General features: G+C 41.3%; 1 protein-coding gene across 5 annotated transcripts in view; it reads left to right on the plus strand.

Annotated features, from left to right (window-relative positions):
• CEP112 (centrosomal protein 112) overlaps nt 1–18,744 on the plus strand; it is a 210,962-nt gene that overhangs the window by 50,549 nt on the left and 141,669 nt on the right. For all 5 annotated transcript variants that reach the window (XR_014522593.1, XM_083489925.1, XM_083489926.1 and 2 more), the window contains 5 exons: nt 9,530–9,684; nt 10,497–10,626; nt 11,110–11,202; nt 12,440–12,499; nt 16,772–16,851. Coding sequence is in view for 4 of the 5 variants with exons in the window: in XM_083489925.1 (XP_083346051.1) it covers nt 9,530–9,684; nt 10,497–10,626; nt 11,110–11,202; nt 12,440–12,499; nt 16,772–16,851 (518 nt within the window). In the remaining variant the exon portion in view is untranslated. The remainder of the gene's footprint in view (nt 1–9,529; nt 9,685–10,496; nt 10,627–11,109; nt 11,203–12,439; nt 12,500–16,771; nt 16,852–18,744) is intronic.

An 18,744-nucleotide genomic window follows, 5' to 3' on the forward strand; every position in this document is an offset into this window, starting at 1 on the left:
CAGCAAGCCATGAGCTGATGCTCAGTGTGAATGAGCAGTGTTCTATTGCAGACTGTCGAATTCCTCCCATTTCACTCTGTCCTTTCTCAAGCAAGGGGAAGCAAACCACAAGCTGTGATGTGCAAAGCAGCACTTGTTGTTCCTTTCCCCCTGCCCAAGGAAGGGTGAAATGAATCAGGAACAAGTCAGCAGTTCATGCTAAGTCATGGATTGTGGCTTTCCATGACAAGTGAACAGGACCTATAAATGCAAAGTATTTTGATTTATGGAAAGGGAGAACGTTCATCATCTTAAATTCTTTTCAAGTTATTGTTAGTACTGGTAGTAGCTTCCATGTGTTGCGACTGAACTCTTTGCACTCTTCATGATATGGCATGGCTGTCTGTCCCCGCTCCCAGCATTGACAAGGCCTGTTGAAAGACAACAAAGACCATGAATGCTTTCTTTGAGTTGTCATAGCATCAGCATAGTTATGGTATCAGAGGTTGCATTGCAACAGTGGGCACAAGTAATAACTTATTCTTATAGATTTTCAGGATGGAATGGTGTCACACTTGAGCAACGTTAGAAGATTTGAAAGTACTTGTTAGCAGATAGGGAACTGGACACAGATTGGGAAGCTGTAACCCCTAGGGGGGAATCTCATTTAAAGGAGTCATCCATCATCCCAGATTGGTTCCTCATGTAGATGGGAAGCCACTTTTCATCTTGCAATTCCCGCATGGTCCTTCATCATTTCTTTATTCTAGTTTGACAGTAGAGACAGAATACAAACTCATCGCAAAAGTGTCTCTCTGTTCTATGCTCAGGTGTTGATGTTTCACAAGGTTTTGTGTCTTGGTGTCCTTCCCTTCTGAGTCACTTGTGAGATGAATTTTGTACTTGGAGTTTGCAAGGCAGGTATTTGTGCCTTAAAACTCAACAAGTCCCTTTTGACATTGTTCATCAGAGTGGCACATTTAAAGTAGTGATCATTTGTTTGATGTTGCCTTTAAAGCTCACTCAAATTTTAGATTCTGTTGTTAATGAAAGTTGAATTGAAAAAAAATTAGCATTCAAACCTTGGCATAGGTAATGATAAATATGGCAAGAAATGGACACAGTCTGTCAGCAGGATTGAATTTTAGAACCATCAAAAGCAGACAGATCTTGCACAGCAGCTCCTGATTTAATAATTAAACATAGTAGGGTTCAAGGTATGGCTTAAGATGAAAGACTAGACTGTCACTGAAAATTAGTTTCTCTTTTCTTATTATTTCAGACTCCCCCACCCCCCTTTTTCATAGAGTTTTCTACTGTCAAGAGTGCCATTTGTTGTGCACAAGTGAATTTTGCTGAGTGATGAGACTTGCAAATTATATTCTTGACACATGCATTATTCTATTATACATAGTTTTATTTCTGAGGAGAAATATTGCTATCTTAAACATACAGCAATAGTTATTGCTAGATTTTGGACCAGAAAAATTATTAGAATTTGACAAGTAAGTTTCACCCAAAAGTCAACATTAGATTTGGCATTTGACTCCTAATCCTTTTTAAGCTTATAATAAACATATAAATGGAATTTTTAAAAATATATTGGAACGAATTTGGGGAGGGGGATACACATGGTGGTGAATGATTCATTTTGGAATATTTGAAAATTGGCAGCCTTTTAAAACAGAAATGGGATTTAGAGACGGATGGATTTCTGGTCATGTTAGATATTACTCTCTGAACATAGCATGCATTGGAGTGACTCTCTGACTCGCATGATTCCTGTGTTTTGCTTGGCTGCTGTCCCTGAGCTGTAGGTGTAACATCTTACCCAGCAAATCATCATATTCTCCTGTGAAAGACATCAAATTCAGGGATATCCCAGTAAGAATGAATGAAGTATTTGGCCAGGTTGGATATTGCTTTCTACTGGGCGAGAGTGTGGGCTTTTTATAACTGTAAGTGGGCAAATAAATATATATCTGGAGGTCCTTTAAAAGCCTTCAAACAAGTAGCTTATTAGCATTCTCAAATAGCACGCAATAGTTTTGTATAAGAAGTCTACAGCAATAAGAATTATGTTTTACATACCAGCTTAATTTATCTTCTGCGATTCATCACTTGATAAATAAACATTTATTTTGTTTCTTAAAACCACCAGTTCATATTTTATCTTCTTGTGCCTTTAGCCAGAGAGAAGGGTTATGTGAACAATGAAGTTTAGTTATCAGCAGGGCTGATAACTTGTTAAAAAAATTCTGTTAAAGAAAATTCTGCTTCAATAGGAGCTTGAATCTGATCTGTATACACTGGTACCTTGGGTTAAATACTTAATTCATTCTGGAGGTCCGTTCTTAACCTGAAACTGTTCTTAACCTGAAGCACCACTTTAGCTAATGGGGCCTCCCACTGCTGCCGTGCCGCCGGAGCATGATTTCTGCTCTCATCCTGAAGCAAAGTTCTTAACCTGAGGTAATATTTCTGGGTTAATAAGAGTCTGTAACCTGAAGCGTATGTATTCTGAAGCGTCTGTAACCCGAGGTACCACTGTACTGGGGTCTCCAAATTATGGCTGGGCTTGGTAGCCAACTTTTAGTTTCTGCTTGCCAGCTATGCAGTCTAATCATAATAATAATGCATAATAATACAACAGTACATCAATTTATCAACACAGCTGTTGCCTATGTTGTCTGTCATGTACCACATGGGGTGTTGTTATTTTTTAATTCACCTGAAATCCACAGTGCTTGTTTTTGACAATGCCTTCCCCCCCCTTTCAAAATGTTGAAGACTATCCCTCTGCACCGCACTGCATCCCACCCAAAATATACATATGTTTTATATAAATTCAGATATTAAACATTTACATTGTTGTTTTCAGATACAACCACAATGTGTGGGGAAGGCGTGGTTCAGTATGATGTTTAATTTTCTGGCTGATTAATGAAGGGGAAATAAAGGCTTAGAAGCTACGTAACTAGGCTTCTACTGGTGGGAGCATTCCCAGTTCCACAAACAAGATGGAAGGATGGGGGAGACAACTTTCACTGACTCCTCCTTCCTCCTGCAGCCGTCTTGTATCTCATATATCTTCTCCTGAGCAGTTACCCTGGTAACATTATGAACCACATATTTTCACACATTCAGGCACCCAGACCTTTCAGTAGTCATATGGAGTTCTTATTGATGATTTGCTTTGTGTATATTGCTTTGTACACTAAATTTCATTCTGTTTCAATCATGCTTATGTGTAAAAGTTGAAAGATTTCAGCATTAGCATGTGTCTAAACAACCAGGTTGTTAGGCAATCATCTTTATTTCCTCTCGCATTGTTTTTCTTTGCTTTGAGGCAAAGAGTCTCAAGAAATCTGAAAGTGATTCACTGCCTAATAGCCACATTGTTTTCTCTTCCAATTACATGTGTTTACATTTCATCATAACAGGAATCAAATATCTTCCTATCCCCTGTATACAATAGGAGTTAAATATCTTCTTATTTCCTGTAACTTGCTAGATAGCAGATAAGATCTAAAACACTTGATATGATTCTGCTTGATCAGATTCAGCTTTAAATAAGTATTAGATATTTCGTTCAATCGCAAATTCCTCTTGTGTAACCTGGTATATTGTGGAATTATGAACTTTCTTTTTTATGGTTTATGATTTTATTCACTCCTCACCACTGAATACCCCTTCACTTTTTTTGTACAGTATTTTTAAAATGCTTAATTCTAATGTTGCTTCCACATAATCTCTACTGCTTTGTCTAGTTTTTATTTTGTATTGCCCCTTGCTGTCTCTTACTTCCCCTTATTTCAGGTAACAGTCTGCCTGTATGCATAAACATCAGTAAAGAATTACTAGGAATTATAGCAGCGTACATTTGGATGGCTGGTTCTTCATTGCGAGGAGGCTTTCCAGTCTATTATTTTAGATGTCAAATTTACAGGGGAAATATTTTCTCCTGGAGTAGGACACCTAGCATAGGGAAATTATGTTTTTTGGGGGGCAGGAAGGGCCATCTCCTAAACTTACTTTTGGAAGAGGATCATGCTCTTCCCACCTTTGTCATGGGCAGATAGACTCTGGCATTGTTCCTTACTTGTGGCAGTTTAGTATTTTGAAAGAAGGAGCTAAGTTAAGAACTCTAGCCTAAAGAACAGAGTAGAGAGACTCCCCCTTTGGTCACACTATCCTGGCATACACTTCACTTGGAGATGGGAAAGAGCTGGTTCACTTGGAGATTGGAAAGAGAGAGAGAGAGAGTTTCCCTTAGGTCTCAGTTTTTCCACGTATAGTCAAGTGCTGGCAGTCATTCTTCATGGCATAGGCTTCCACTTCACAAGCACCGGTGGACACATGAACTTGTGGAATGACAAGTCTTACATGTCCAATCTGGTGCTCTACAACACCCAAGAGCCCCAGGCTGCATAAATTGGCCATGCTAGCTGGAACTGATGGGAGAGGATCTAGGGAGCACCAGTAGGGAGAAAAATGGACTATAGACTTCTTCAATAGGCTTTCCAAATGGCAGATTCCACAGATCTTGTCATTAGAATCATGGTTGCCTAAACAACCATGTGGTTCGATTCACCACAGAGGACACAGCAAGTACCAAATGCATGACACAGGAAGGTAGGGCACACAGTCATTTTCTCTCTGGGGATTGTCAGAGTCCATGGGGAGTTTCAGTGCTCCTCAATGGCCCACTCCCATAATGGTCAGAAGAGTCTTCACTACCTTTCCTCTCCCATGGTTGGTGTATTGCTCTACACAGTTGCATTCACTTTCAGTCCCTGAGGGTTTTGTGGCATGCTTGGTTGGTGGGGAGCTGCCACCTCAGCAGCTTTGTGAAAAAGGACTTCTTTACGTGAGATGTGCAAGCAGCCCCGGTGTTCAGGACATACCTTTACCAAAACACTATAAGATGAACATTTTAACCTCTTCCGAGAGTGTTTTCAGGAGGCCTGCCTTACAAGGGTAGATCTGATGTGGACACTTTATTAAGTTGGCCACACCATTGCTAATGACCTACCGTATTTTTCGCACCATAGGACGCACTTTTTCCCTCCTAAAAAGCAAGGGAAAATGTGTGTGTGTCCTATGGAGCGAATGCAGGGGGGAGGCAGGCGGGAAAAGCCCTCAAGAGCCGCACAGAAGCTTTGTGCGCTCTTGCGGGCTTTTCTCCAGGAGGGAGAAGGGACTGACTGGCCGCATCAGTCCCTTCTCCCTCCTGGGGGAAAAGCCCCCAAGAGCGGCGCCCTCTTTAAAGGCTGTGCTGCTCCTGCAGGCTTTTCTACGAGGTGGGGGAATCCCCCCACCTCCCAGAAAAGCCAGGAGAAGCCGCGCAGCCCCTTTAAAGAGCGCGCGGCTTCTGCGGGAGGTGGGGGAAGCTGCAGCAGATTCCCTCCTCCCGGGCTCCCTTTGAAGCGGCAATGTGGGAGGGGAGCAGCTTACACTCGTGTAAACAGCTCCTCTCCCACTTTCCTGCTTCAAAGCAACTACGGAGGAGAGAAGGAAGGGGACCATGGATCCTCTGCTGGCGAATGCAGCAGATTCCCTCCTCCCGGGCTCCCTTTGAAGCAGCAAAGTGGGAGGGGAGCAGCTTACACTTGTGTAAGCAGCTCCTCTCCTACTTTCCTGCTTCAAAGCAATCACGGAGGAGGGAAGGAAAGGGACCATGGATCCTCCACTGCTTGCGGCTGCAGCGGATTCCCTCCTCCCGGGCTCCCTTTGAAGCAGCAAAGTGGGAGGGGAGCAGCTTGCACTCATGTAAGCAGCTCCTCTCCCACTTTCCTACTTCAAAGTGGAGGGAATCCACTGCAGTTGCGAGCAGAGGATCCATAGCTCCGCTTCCTTCCCTCGAAGCAGGGTGCAGTGGGAAAGACGGCAGGAAATATATGCCGGGCAGGAAGACACAACCACACTTTGACCACTGAAAGTCCACCCCAGCCTCCCCAGATTTCCACTGAGACGGCCAGGCTAATCTTGATGGCCATAAGTCAGGCTCAGCATTATTAACTGGACTTAGATAAGCCATGGTTCCCCTTCCTACCCTCCTCTGAGGCTCAATTTAAAGCAGCAAAGTGGACAGGAGCCGCCCGCTTTGCTGCTTTAAATAGTTTAGTGCAACATTTGATTCAGAATATTTTTTTCCGTATTTTCCTCCTCTAAAAACTAGGTGCGCCCTATGGTCAGGTGCGCCCTATGGAGCAAAAAATACAGTATATGCAGAGTTTATGTAATGAAGTTTCATCTTTTTCCATTAAGATTACAATTCATTTTATCTCTGTCATCTAGGTTAAAATATCTTTCCATTTGAATTTCTAACAGGCACACATTTCCTTCCATATGAATGTCTCCATTCTTGGTGATTGGTTGTAGAGCTCTTAGTCCAGGTTTTCCCTCTATGTCTTTGTGAAATCTTTGTAAAGCCTGGGGCAGGGTGTTCTCTGTAGTAGCACCAGAACTTTGGAATCTGCTTTCTTGGAAAGCATCCCACCCTGCCTCAGTATCAGAGTTCAGACAGGGAGTAAATATTTTAATTTTCTTGTCCTATTAAAATAGCTTACACTCTGTTGCCTTTGGTTTTTATTGTTTTTATATATGAGCTATTTTTTCATTTACAGTACATTGCCTTGAGTCCTTTTCTGGTAGAACATTTTTTTTTAAAGTAATTTTACTTGAAATCAGCTAGGAGATGTGTTTTAATTTCTAGCCAGTGGGTTTATTGTTTTCATTATCAATGCTTTTAAAATGATTATTTGGGCCCTTTCAGTTTTCTCTCGTGTACCATTATGAACTGCTAACGGTTTCTTAAACAAGAAAAGTTTATTCTTTTTCGAGTGTTTCAAGTTATTTCCCCCCCTTGCCAAATACTGTCCAATTGGCAAAGTGGGATATCCTCTTGATCTTATCATATGGCCAAATCTACTGGATACAGGATGTCTGAAAGCTGCTGTTTATCAAAAGCAGGATAGTAATCTCCACTGGCTGCACAGCAAATCCTATAATTGAAAAGAAAAATGTGCTTGACTTTTTGTCCAAACAAATACAGTCCTTAAAGATGTGTTAAGAACAATTTGAAAGAATATATTTTAAGAATGCACTGCGTATGTGATGTTCGTGTTTCAGAATATATAATGCAAGTGCTTTACCCAAGTATGAGCCATAAAAATCTCCAGTTTACATAATTGTGTCAACAATAATTTCAGCTACATACTATAAAAAAGCACTGAGTTGATGGATGCTAAGTTTCACTTTAACAGTGGCTGGAAATATTCATTCTTTCCACGTTCTTCTGCCGCACAAGCCTTTGTTAACATAATGTGATTTGTGTGTCCTGTTTAAATTCCTGAATCCTGACCCAGCTTTGATTTTAACCACTTGCCTGGTTGTCATGGGAGGCATCTGACCTTTACCAGTTGAGACTGGTATGCCAGTTACAAATTTATCTAGAGAGATCAAACCCTGCCCCAACAATCCATTGGCTGGTCGCATTCAGGAAAGACTACTGTAATGTACTCTACATTGGGCTGCCTTTGAAGACTGTCCAGAAACTTTCAGCTGGTGCAGAATGCTAGAGGTTAAAAACCTACCTCTATCAAACCTCTTAAAGGCTATACTCTTAGAACTGGTTATTTTACTACAGATGGTTCTGCTTCTTAGGTGCTAATTTGTACTGATGCTTGTAAACTGCTCAGACTTTTAAAGGATTGCGAACACCAGTGCTGTCGTTGCGTTCTATTTTATTTATGTATTGTTTTATGATGTTGTGAATAGTTCTGGGTGCACAGTGCCCCGAAGAGCAACATCCAGATGATTAATAAATAAATAAATTGCAGTGGGATGGCAGCAGTGCATCTTTTGGACAGGAGGCAAGTTCAGCTCATTTTGCAATGGCCACTTGCTGTTCTAAGTTGCTCAAATTGTAATGCCTGGACCCATAGATCTATGAAACAGATGGTGTAGAGATTGCTTTTGGAATAAGAAGCGGTAGAAATGAGAAGAGAGCCTGTGTCATGTAGTAGTTCAAGCGTCAGAGTAGGACCGGTGCGGGGGGCAGGACGGGGGGACGACCAGGTTTCAAATCCCCACTCGGCCGTGAAGCTCACTGGATGACCCTGGCCCAGTCGCTGCCTCTCAGCCTAACCTACCATTAATTAATTAATGGCTTGTGTACATTCACTATGTAAATGAATCACGTGTATTTGCATTTTGGATAAATTCAGATAGCGAACAGCCTTTTCACCAAGGGGGCCAAGATTAAAAAATGGTACTACCATACACCTGCTGCTAAAATGCTGCCCGGAGGTCCAGGAGGGAGGACCATGAGTGATGTTGCTGCCCGAAGTTTTTTTAAAAAATAATAATAATGCAACAGTGTTGAAGGGTTCAGGTTGTCTGTGTTGGGAACCCATCAGCAGCACTATGCAAAAGGCCCCCTGACATCTAGTCCCCGTACAGTAGTGCTATCTAAAAGGAAGAAATAGCATGTATTTGCCTCATGGCATGATATGTAGAATACTGCAGTGGCAAAACAAAAGTGCAGGGGCATAACAAACCTACTTTCAGATAAGGGACAAAGGAAAACTCTGATCTGAAACTTCTGCTGCCTTGTGGGATATCCTCAGGAGAAAAAAAGGTTAAGGAATAAATCCTGCACAAATCTGGAGTGGAGTTTCTTGGATAGTGCTTTGTATGCCTCCTTCCAGCAGCTACTGCAGCCAAGCTAGTGCCAAACGTACTGCTCTGCTTTCCTTTGGAGCACATCAGTGAAGCCGAGAGTGGGGTCTTGTCATCTGTCCACACTGTCCAGGCTTGTGCTCCAGGGAGGCCACTTCAGTGTTGCTAATGCAGCGGCTTGACTTCACCTCCAGAGGTGCACTCCATTGTCTCTCGAGAGAAACAAATGCCAACCATATGATGCCAGTATTATTCAGTTCTCTGTACAGTGGTACCTCGGGTTAAGTACTTAATTCGTACCGGAGGTCCGTTCTTAACCTGAAACTGTTCTTAACCTGAAGCACCACTTTAGCTAATGGGGCCTCCTGTTGCCGCCGCGCCGCCGGAGCACAATTTCTATTCTTATCCTGAAGCAAAGTTCTTAACCCGAGGTAACATTTCTGGGTTAGCGGAGTCTGTAACCTGAAGTGTATGTAACCCGAGGTACCACTGCATTAGTAAATCTACCAATTCTTTACAGTCTCAATTTTTATAGCTTTATGATAAGATTAGGTATAAAGGAAAAGGAAAAGGAACCTTGGACGGTTAAGTCCAGTCCAAGATTAAGTATAGAGTGGTATATTATTCTGGAGCAACTCTCTATAATGACTCTCCCATCTGGAAATGAAAATTTGAAATTGTTTTTGAAATTTGAAATTTTGAATGAAAGGCTGTTCATTCTGTTTGAAATTGTTTGAAATTGATACACATTTAATTTGTTTTGTTGTATGTGATTTGATGGGCTTGCTTTTCCAACCTTTGTATTTTCCATAGAGAATCTGCACATCAACTCAATTCCTAACAGAGTTTTAACCACTTTATTTAGAACCAGATGGTCAAAGAGCTGGAGGCCCGTGTCCACCAGTTGACTGTGGAAGCAGAATCCAGTAATTTGCAGCATCAGAAGTTATCTCAAGAAAAGACCAGTCTTGAGCAAGCCTACCAGGCTGTGTGCACAGAACTCGAAGAAGTCAAGGCAAGGTACTTAATGAACACTTCCATTTTGGATAATAGGTGTTACAAGTGCCACCTGTAATAAAACATTAGTATTATGGAAATAACTGACTGGTAAATGAAAACGAAAAGTTGCATTTTGAGGTTCTTAAATATCTGGGTATGTTTTACTTGCCTATTTACTTGGATCACATTACTGTGGAATAATTTCCTCACCTTCTGATGTGTTTCCACGGCAGTTAATGGGATAAATCAACGGTGATACTAATCAATAGCAGAGGTACAACTTCTAAGGGGGTAGTGATGTTGATATGTTGTAGCAAAGACAACAAACAATCTTGTGGCACCAAGGCACATCAGTGGTTGAGGGATTCACAGTTCTATGGAGAAATACAATGAACCTATAAAGAACCCAGGAAAGTCAGCAAAATAGTGTAGCGTAAGCATTCTTGAACTTCTTGTTCTCCTTGATCCGGATAGTAACTTTATGAGAAAAGTGAATGTATAAGCAAACTTTCATCTGCCATTACCTCAGATAATGTACTTGATCTTTATCTGTTATTGGTTGCTTCTCACAGGATTTCCCAATGGTGGGTGTGGAGTCCCTGGTTGAAAATGGAGCTCTATATAAAGCTGTAGGGATTGGTATTTGAAACCGCTTGTTTTCTCGTTGGTTGTATTTTTGTAAAAGCAGTTCATTGTTTGAAGTGATTGCATTTTCATGCTTCATAAGAAAATGAAGATTAATATTGTTCTGTTCATGCTGTAAGATGTGTAAGAGAAGAGAATGTTGTGTTATTTCAGATACCTCTGCTTAGATTTCCTTGCAATATTTCTAGATGCAACTCACTTCAGAAAGAAAAGGGGCGTATTGTACAAGACTTTGAGCAGAACATTCAGACTCTACAAAGCAAATATGATGATGACATAGATTTGTTGAAACAGGAACATGCTCTTTCTGCAGTGAAAGTAAGTTCACACTCAAGAATAGGATAGGCTTATATACAGATAGGCTTATATATAAACAATATATTAAAGCAAGTTTCCAGTGTTAATTTTTGAGGTTTTATGCTTGCATACACATGTATGACTGGGTTTAATTTAATCAACCGATTCTTCTCAGCTCCCTTAATATACTTATATGCATGTATGTTGACAGGGTTGAAATCTAATGTTTCAACTTTAGTTTGTTTCTCTGAAGTGTGTGCACAATTTTTAATCAGGTGCCAATGACTATTCTAACAACACTGTTTAATCTATCAGTAACTATAGTAGTATTTGCATTTTAAGGACAAATGAAATATGGAGAGACTGAGTTTAAAAGTTTTCTGTATCTTTTCCAAGTAGATCATCTTCTCCTCCCCCTGTCTTTTAAGTTGAACTTTGAAAAAAGTTTACTTCTGCCAGAGCTAATACAAGACCAACATTCCCTTGTCTATTAAATCCCTACAGGCATCTGATGTGATTGAAGAATTAGAACAGTGTGTGTCGCAATTAAAACAACAGTTACTGGAATCAGAACATCAAAGGCAGCAACAGCTGAGGGTGAGCCCTGCATTTTTCACTCAGGAAAAATGATGAGCCTTTTTTCCTTTTTTCTTTTTACTACTTTCTGTGATTTGTATGAATAGAATGCTCAAGTGAGAGAGTTTCTGGAGTTCTTGGAAATGTGAGCCAATCACTCAACATCCGTAATAATGGAATATGTTCTTATTTCTGGCTAAACCCTTTAAAGAAACTTGGGGGCTATTTGTCTTATTTCCTTGCTTATTGAACTGATATGAAAAGCGTATATATCAGTGGATTAAAGAAATGCATACAGTGAAGCTGAAAGTAATCCCTGTGTCTGTCTTACATAGTGATAGCTACATTTGTATAAATTAGTACATTAGCATAAACATGTCGCATGGCTCCTACATTTCAAATATTTGCTGCCTTTTCCTTGCTGTCCAAATTATGCCTGGCTCTTATTCTTTCTCATTCCTAACCAGTAAATTCACTGCATCTCCTTTTCAGCTTTCCACTGCCCAACATCCTTTCCTTCTTTATCCATTAGCTGCCTTTACTACGGGTTGTGTAACCCTTTAGGGAGAGGAGGCCACATTATGCAGCTGACTGTTTGTGGTATTTTGCTCATGTATTCAAACCTCTCTCCCCACTTTGGGGTGGGGGGCATATGGAAACTGGTTCTGCATGTTTGCACACCTCTAATAGGACGCGGGTGGCACTGTGGGTTAAACCACAGAGCCTAGGACTTGCTGATCAGAAGGTCGGCGGTTCGAATCCCTGCGACGGGGTGAGCTCCTGTTGCTCGGTCCCTGCTCCTGCCAACCTAGCAGTTCGAAAGCACATCAAAAAGTGCAAGTAGATAAATAGGTACCGCTCTGGTGGGAAGTTAAACGGCGTTTCCGTGTGCTGCTCTTGTTCGCCAGAAGCGGCTTAGTCATGCTGGCCACATGACCTGGAAGCTGTACGCCAGCTCCCTTGGCCAATAAAGCGAGATGAGCGCCGCAACCCCAGAGTCGGTCACGACTGGACCTAATGGTCAGGGGTCCCTTTACCTTTACCTTAATGGGAGACTGGAACTGGTGGCATCTTGAGCTCAGATTCCCACACCTTTTCTAAAGACCAGTTTTTCACCTGTTTTAAAATTGATTAGCTAAGTCAACTCCCTGCCGTCTGATCAAACTTGCTGTTACATGTGCATTGAATATGGTTATCAGATAGTTCCAAAAGTTTTATTTATCATGTAATCGTCAGTTCCTTGACCTCTATTTTTCAGGATCAAGAACAGACATATATGCAGGAGAAACTTCATTTAGAGAGAGATCTTGAAAAGAAGGTAATGAATTGAAGTATCAGTTTTATTGTATGGAATATCCGCTGTAGCCATTAAAAGATTTATTTATAAACCATAAAATGCAAATGTTGGCCAGAAAAGGAACACAGAACTGGTGAAATGTAAAAGCTTATCTGCCAAGGAGCTTTTTTCAACGATAAACCTGTTGATGTTTGTCAGAGAGCTATACTGTCTTGGCTAAGTTATATTCACTAGCGTATTTTAGTCCATAAAGTGGGGGGGGGGGGACCCTCTTAGGTTAAAGATTTGAATAGTGCCCTGTCTGAAAATGCTTAAGATCTTTCAGTAATTATTTTTAGTTATAATGACATCCAGATTTAAAAGGTTGAATTGGAAGATCTACTAACTAAAAAACAAATCACAGATTATATTTGCCTGTTCTCCAGATTAATCAGTGAGGCAGAGACTGGAGGACGCAGGTTCATTCCACCCCAATACAGTAGCTCCTTGTGCCAGATTGAGAAAAGTAATATTAAACTGTTGTCTTCCACTTTCAATCTCCACAACCCCCTATTTGCTGACAAGCCTGTCCTTGAAATTTTCATGGCAGTCCATCAACCCCAATCACCCAGAATTCTTAGCAAAATACAGAAATATTTCACTTGAGCTCACTTTTGTAGGGGACAATGGAGAACATAATCATGTATAAAGAATCCTGCAAATATCTCTCTTGATTTTCACACACTTGTTGGAACTCTTAACAGGTTCCTGAGAGTACAAAAGAGTTAGGTTTGATCTTGTGTGTACTTTCCCTTGCAGCGGTGTAGGAAAACGTAAATCAAGGCTGGCCAACTTTGCTTTTCCAGAATGCGCATGATAGTGTGATTGTTTCAGATATATGTTGTTGGGTGCCTGTTGGCCATCACTCAGTTGATGTCTTGATTTAGAAGAGATGCCCATCAATGCAGCTGCCCACTGCATATACTATAGTGTAGAGACCTGGTGTTTGAGCTGTGGATAGTTCTGCATGGTTTGTCTGTGCTAGGCTAAAAGCATATGTGTGTCAGTAGCCCACATACCACCTCTTACCACATACCACATATATTATTGAAGCCAGGGCAAGGAGCAGCTACCATAGAACCGATGATCATCAGATCTGGCAGTTAATAATGTATTGGAAAAGGGAAAATGTGGTTGCATTGATTAATAATAATAATAATAATAATAATAATAATAATAATAATAATAATATAATGTCTATCCCGCCCATCAGGCTGGGTTTTCCCAGCCACCCTGGGCGGCTTACAACATATATAAAAACATAACAAAACATCAAACATTAAAAAAAAAAATATCCTATTCAAGCAACAAACCAACCAATAAAGCAATAGAAATCAATAATAACAGCAGCAACAATAACAATAATAACGGTTTACAGTTATACCCAGGTTAAAATAACAGCCAACCCCAGCTAAACATTTAACCAACACCCACCCGACAAAAACAAAACAGAGGAACCAAAATTAGAACCATTTAAAACATTTTACGCGGGTGGCGCTGTAGGTTAAACCACAGAGCCTAGGACTTAATGATCAGAAGGTCGGCAGTTTGAATCCCCGCAATGGGGTGAGCTCCCGTTGCTCGGTCCCTGCTCCTGCCAACCTAGCAGTTTGAAAGCACGTAAACAGCATTTCCGTGCGCTGCTCTGGTTCGCCAGAAGCGGCTTAGTCATGCTGGCCACATGACCTAGAAGCTGTACGCCAGCTCCCTCGGCCAATAAAGCGAGATGAGCGCCGCAACCCCAGAGTCGGCCACAACTGGACCTAATGGTCAGGCGTCCCTTTACTTAAAACATTTTAAAATGTTTTAGCCAGTTGCCCCAAACCAAGAGGTTACTTGCTTTACATCAGGGGTAGCTATCTCATGGCCCCATGTGGCATCCTCAAGTGATTTTTGTGGCCCCTGAAAACCCCTGAGAATCCAATCACATTGAGGCTGTGTTGTCACATGGTAGAGCATAGGTGTCTGCTCCTGGGGGTGGGGAGAGTTGTGTTCAGTGATTAAAAAATTGCACTGAGATTGCTTTCTGAGCCCATAGCTTTGACACCACCATCTTCAGCATTTTGTGTGCATTTTCTGGTGTATGTATACATGCATGAGAGTGTGGGGTGGCTTCTGTTTTTGCCACGTGCACTTTTTTTGTCCACTGGCAGACATTCTTTGAAGGGTTCTTCGGAGGATAATATATGACCCCAGGGCTGAAATTATTAGCCATCTGTGGTTTACCTACAAGGCATAAAAACAGCCATTAAATGCAACTACATTAGTAGGGGCTAATTCAACAGACGTATTCTAGTGTTATTATTTTCTTTATCGCAGCATATTAAGCTTGAAAACTCCACTAGACAAATGAGGAGAACTATCTCTGCAACAGACATGAGGCTGACAGTTCCACATAGGTATCAGAACCATATCAAAGGAAGAAACAACCTTAACACCTATTCTGCCTTGGGCAAAAGCACTGGGAACATATGTCTAGCAAGTTTAAAGTTTTGACTCTGTTGGACCGATAAAGAAAAGCAGACCTCAAAGTAAAAGACCCACTACAGAGCAGAATTGCTAGCAACCAGACATTACAGTCATAGGTATATTAGCTGATCTTCATGGCTTTCCATAACTTTTGACTTATTTAATTGAGGACGACGTAGTGAGAAATATCTAGAGTATGTAAAATCTGTGATCACATTGGTCAAGAATGGCGAGATGGCAGCGTTCAATCTTCTTTGCAGTACAAGGTGGCAAAAGGGACAAAGCTCTCCCTGGCAAGTTCCACTAACAAGAAGTAAATTTTTAAAGAAACATTTAAAACTCTCAGTTATTCTGTTTTATTTCTTAACACTACTGTGTTTTACATGACTATCTGGCTCATGCTCACTTAGCTTTGTCCCAAGTTCACTTGCATCACTGGTTGGGGTTACTTGCAACTCTAGTGGACAAAGGCAGGAGTAGGCTTTTGCAGGAAATAGACTGGCCCTTTCCAGCCCTGGGAGGAGTGCAGGGAGCGTTCACGCGACACACACATTGCAGCTGACACGCTAATAATAATAATAATAAATTTTATTTATACCCTGGCCCAGAGCCGGGCTCAGGGCGGCTAACACCAGTAAAATTACAATAAAATCGTAATGGGGGGGGGACAATTTAGAATACAGGTTAAAATACAATTTAAAATATAGCCTCACTTTAGAAGTAGCCCATAGATCAAAACCGTAAGGGGAGGGAAACATAAGGGTCAGACTGAGTCCAAACCAAAGGCGAGGTGGAACAGCTCTGTCTTGCAGGCCCTGCAGAAAGATGTCAGATCCCGCAGGGCCCTAGTCTCTTGTGACAGAGCATTCCACCAAGTCGGGGCCAGTATTGAAAAGGCTCTGGCCCTAGTTGAGACCAATCTAACCACCTTGCGACTTGGGACCTCCAAAGTGTTGTCATTTGTAGACCTTAAGGTCATCCGCGGGGCATACCAGATATGTCGTAACACACAGTTTGGAAAGCTCTGCCTTAAATAAGCCCTTAATATTGGACTGGAAAACAAACTGGGACAATTGCAGATACAGTGGTACATCAGAAGTCGAACGGAATCCATTCCAGAAGTCCGTTTGATTTCCAAAATGTTCGGAAACCAAGGTGCGGCTTCCAATTGGCTGCAGTAAGCTTCTGCAGCCAATTGGAAGCCACGGAAGCTGTGTCAGATGTTCAGGTTCCAAAGAATGTTTGCAAACTGGAATACTCACTTCTGGGTTTGTGGCGTTTGGGAGCCAAAACATTTGACTCGCAAGGCATTTGGGAACTTAGGTACGACTGTATTTCAAAACAGGTGATACAGTGGTACCTCGGGTTACAGATGCTTCAGGTTACAGACGCTTCAGGTTACAGACTCCACTAACCCAGAAATAGTATCTTGGGTTAAGAACTTTGCTTCAGGATGAGAACAGAAGTCGTGCAGCGGCAGTGGGAGGCCACATTAGCTAAAGTGGTGCTTCAGGTTAAGAACAGTTTCAGGTTAAGAACGGACCTCCGGACCTAAGTAAGTTCTTAACCCGAGGTACCACTGTATGTGAGAAAAGTGGTCTGTGCTGGTTAATGGGCACGCTGCTGTATTCTGCATTAGCTGAAGTTTCAGAACCATCTTCAAATACAGCCTCACATAGAGTCTGTTGTGGAAGACCTCAGAGAATGAATGGCAGTGACCATATGTCACGGTTATCAGGGTGTGTGATGGCTGGAACGTAACTCTTTTTCTTTTTTAAATGTTAGATGCATGGGTTGCAGAATGACTTTGAGAAGGAGAGAAAGGATTCTCATAGGAGAATACGAAAAATGGAAGATATGCTGAGGTGAGTAAAATGGCTCCAGAATGTTCCTGAGGAAGATTATATTTTGTTTTTTAAATATTAATATTTTTATTGAAAGAATCTCGGCTATAAAGAAATAAATTGATACAAAGGAAAAAAGGGGAGATGTGAGAGGGTGGGGAGAACAAAGATGTGTATAAGAAAGATATATATATATATACACACACACACCAAAAAAAAAAATGCAATGTAATATACTCCCATACATTCCTATACATTATATAAATTCATATAGTGTTATTATCCTAATACATATGTAGGTTTTGTTGATACTGGAGTCATGCTTGTATCTAAATATACATGATGGAGAGAGATGGCTCTTAGCCATCAAATAGAATCAGGAGTGGTGAAGTTCCACTTAACTCTGCTATTTGGATACTTTCATTATATCCTCATTTCTCAGTGTAAAAAGAAAAGGGCTGTCTTCATTGTAGGCAAGGAGCTCTTCTCAAGAAAAGGCATCAAACTCTTAAGAAGTGTGCTGTTCTTTCTTTCTACTGTCTAACCAAAAAGTGTCACCCAGTATGTGATTAAAAACAGTTAGGTCCGGAGATTAAAATTGCTGCCTGTGTTAATTGTGCATATCCAGTTGTGGGTTTTTTATGGCATTTGAAAAGTTCCTGTTCATGCAGAGTTTAATGTCGCCTTTTGCTTATAGCTTTTATAAGAAATAATATAACAAAGCAAAGACAATATGGTGATACAAATAAATATTGTATTTTGTTTTTTCAGTGTGAAATATAGATCTGTACAGAGCAGTGCTCTGTAAATATTCTTTGAGTTTCAAAAGTATAAAAACTATCTGAGCTTGTAGCAATATTTTTACCCTCTCTGTTGCTGCTTCAAGACTGTCACCCAAGTGCTCCCCCACTTTCCTCCTGAAAGTCAGGGTTTGCATGGATGAAATGATGGTCTGCCTTATCCTATATAAAAAAATTCCTTCCAGTAGCACCTTAAAAGGTAAAGGGACCCCTAAACATCAGGTCCAGTTGCGGATTACTCTGGGGTTGTGGCGCTCATCTCGATTTATTGGCCGAGGGAGCCGGCGTACAGCTTCTGGGTCACATGGCCAGCATGACTAAGCCGCTTCTGGTGAACCAGAGCAGCACATGGAAATGCTGTTTAACTTTCCGCCAAAGCAGTACCTATTTATCTACTTGCACTTTGACATGCGTTCGAACTGCTAGGTTGGCAGGAGCAGGGACCGAGCAACGGGAGCTCACCCCGTCGCGGGGATTCGAACCACCGACTTTCTGATCAGCAAATCCTAGGCTCTGTGGTTTAACCCACAGCACCACCCGCCTCCCTAGTAGCACCTTAGAGACCAACTAAGTTTGTAATGTGCTACTGGAAGGAATTTTTTTATTTTGTTTCGACTATGGCAGACCAACACGGCTACCTACCTGTAACTTATTCTATATGACAACATTACAAAACCATTTAAGAGCCAAGTCAATGCTCCCTGTCCTGACTCTGAATAAGTGAGTGTATTTTCCCATTTCCAACCCCCAACTGCTAAAGCTGTGTGCTTTTTTCAGCAGATGAAAGCTTTGGCAAAAACCACAAACTCTTCTTTTTAGTTCAACCCTAATAAATATTCCAGCACACTGAGATGAGAGAGCATTTACACTGAGAGCATTTAGTGTTGATGGCTGCAGTATTAATTTAAATCCCAAAGATGATGCTCATACTCACATTAAAATATTATCTTATGGTGTTCTGACGGTTCTTTTTAGGTAATAGCAGCATATAAAGGAATAAAGGTTGTATTGTGTGTTTTCAGGGAATAGATGTATGGCCTGATTCTGCACACCTGATAATCATGCAGAACCCAGAAGCATATATTCTGCATGGGAAGGAAAGGGGGTAAAACAG

The sequence above is a fragment of the Podarcis liolepis genome (assembly GCF_965112155.1).
Source record: "Podarcis liolepis genome assembly, chromosome: 2".
Taxonomy (NCBI): Eukaryota; Metazoa; Chordata; class Lepidosauria; order Squamata; family Lacertidae; genus Podarcis; species Podarcis liolepis.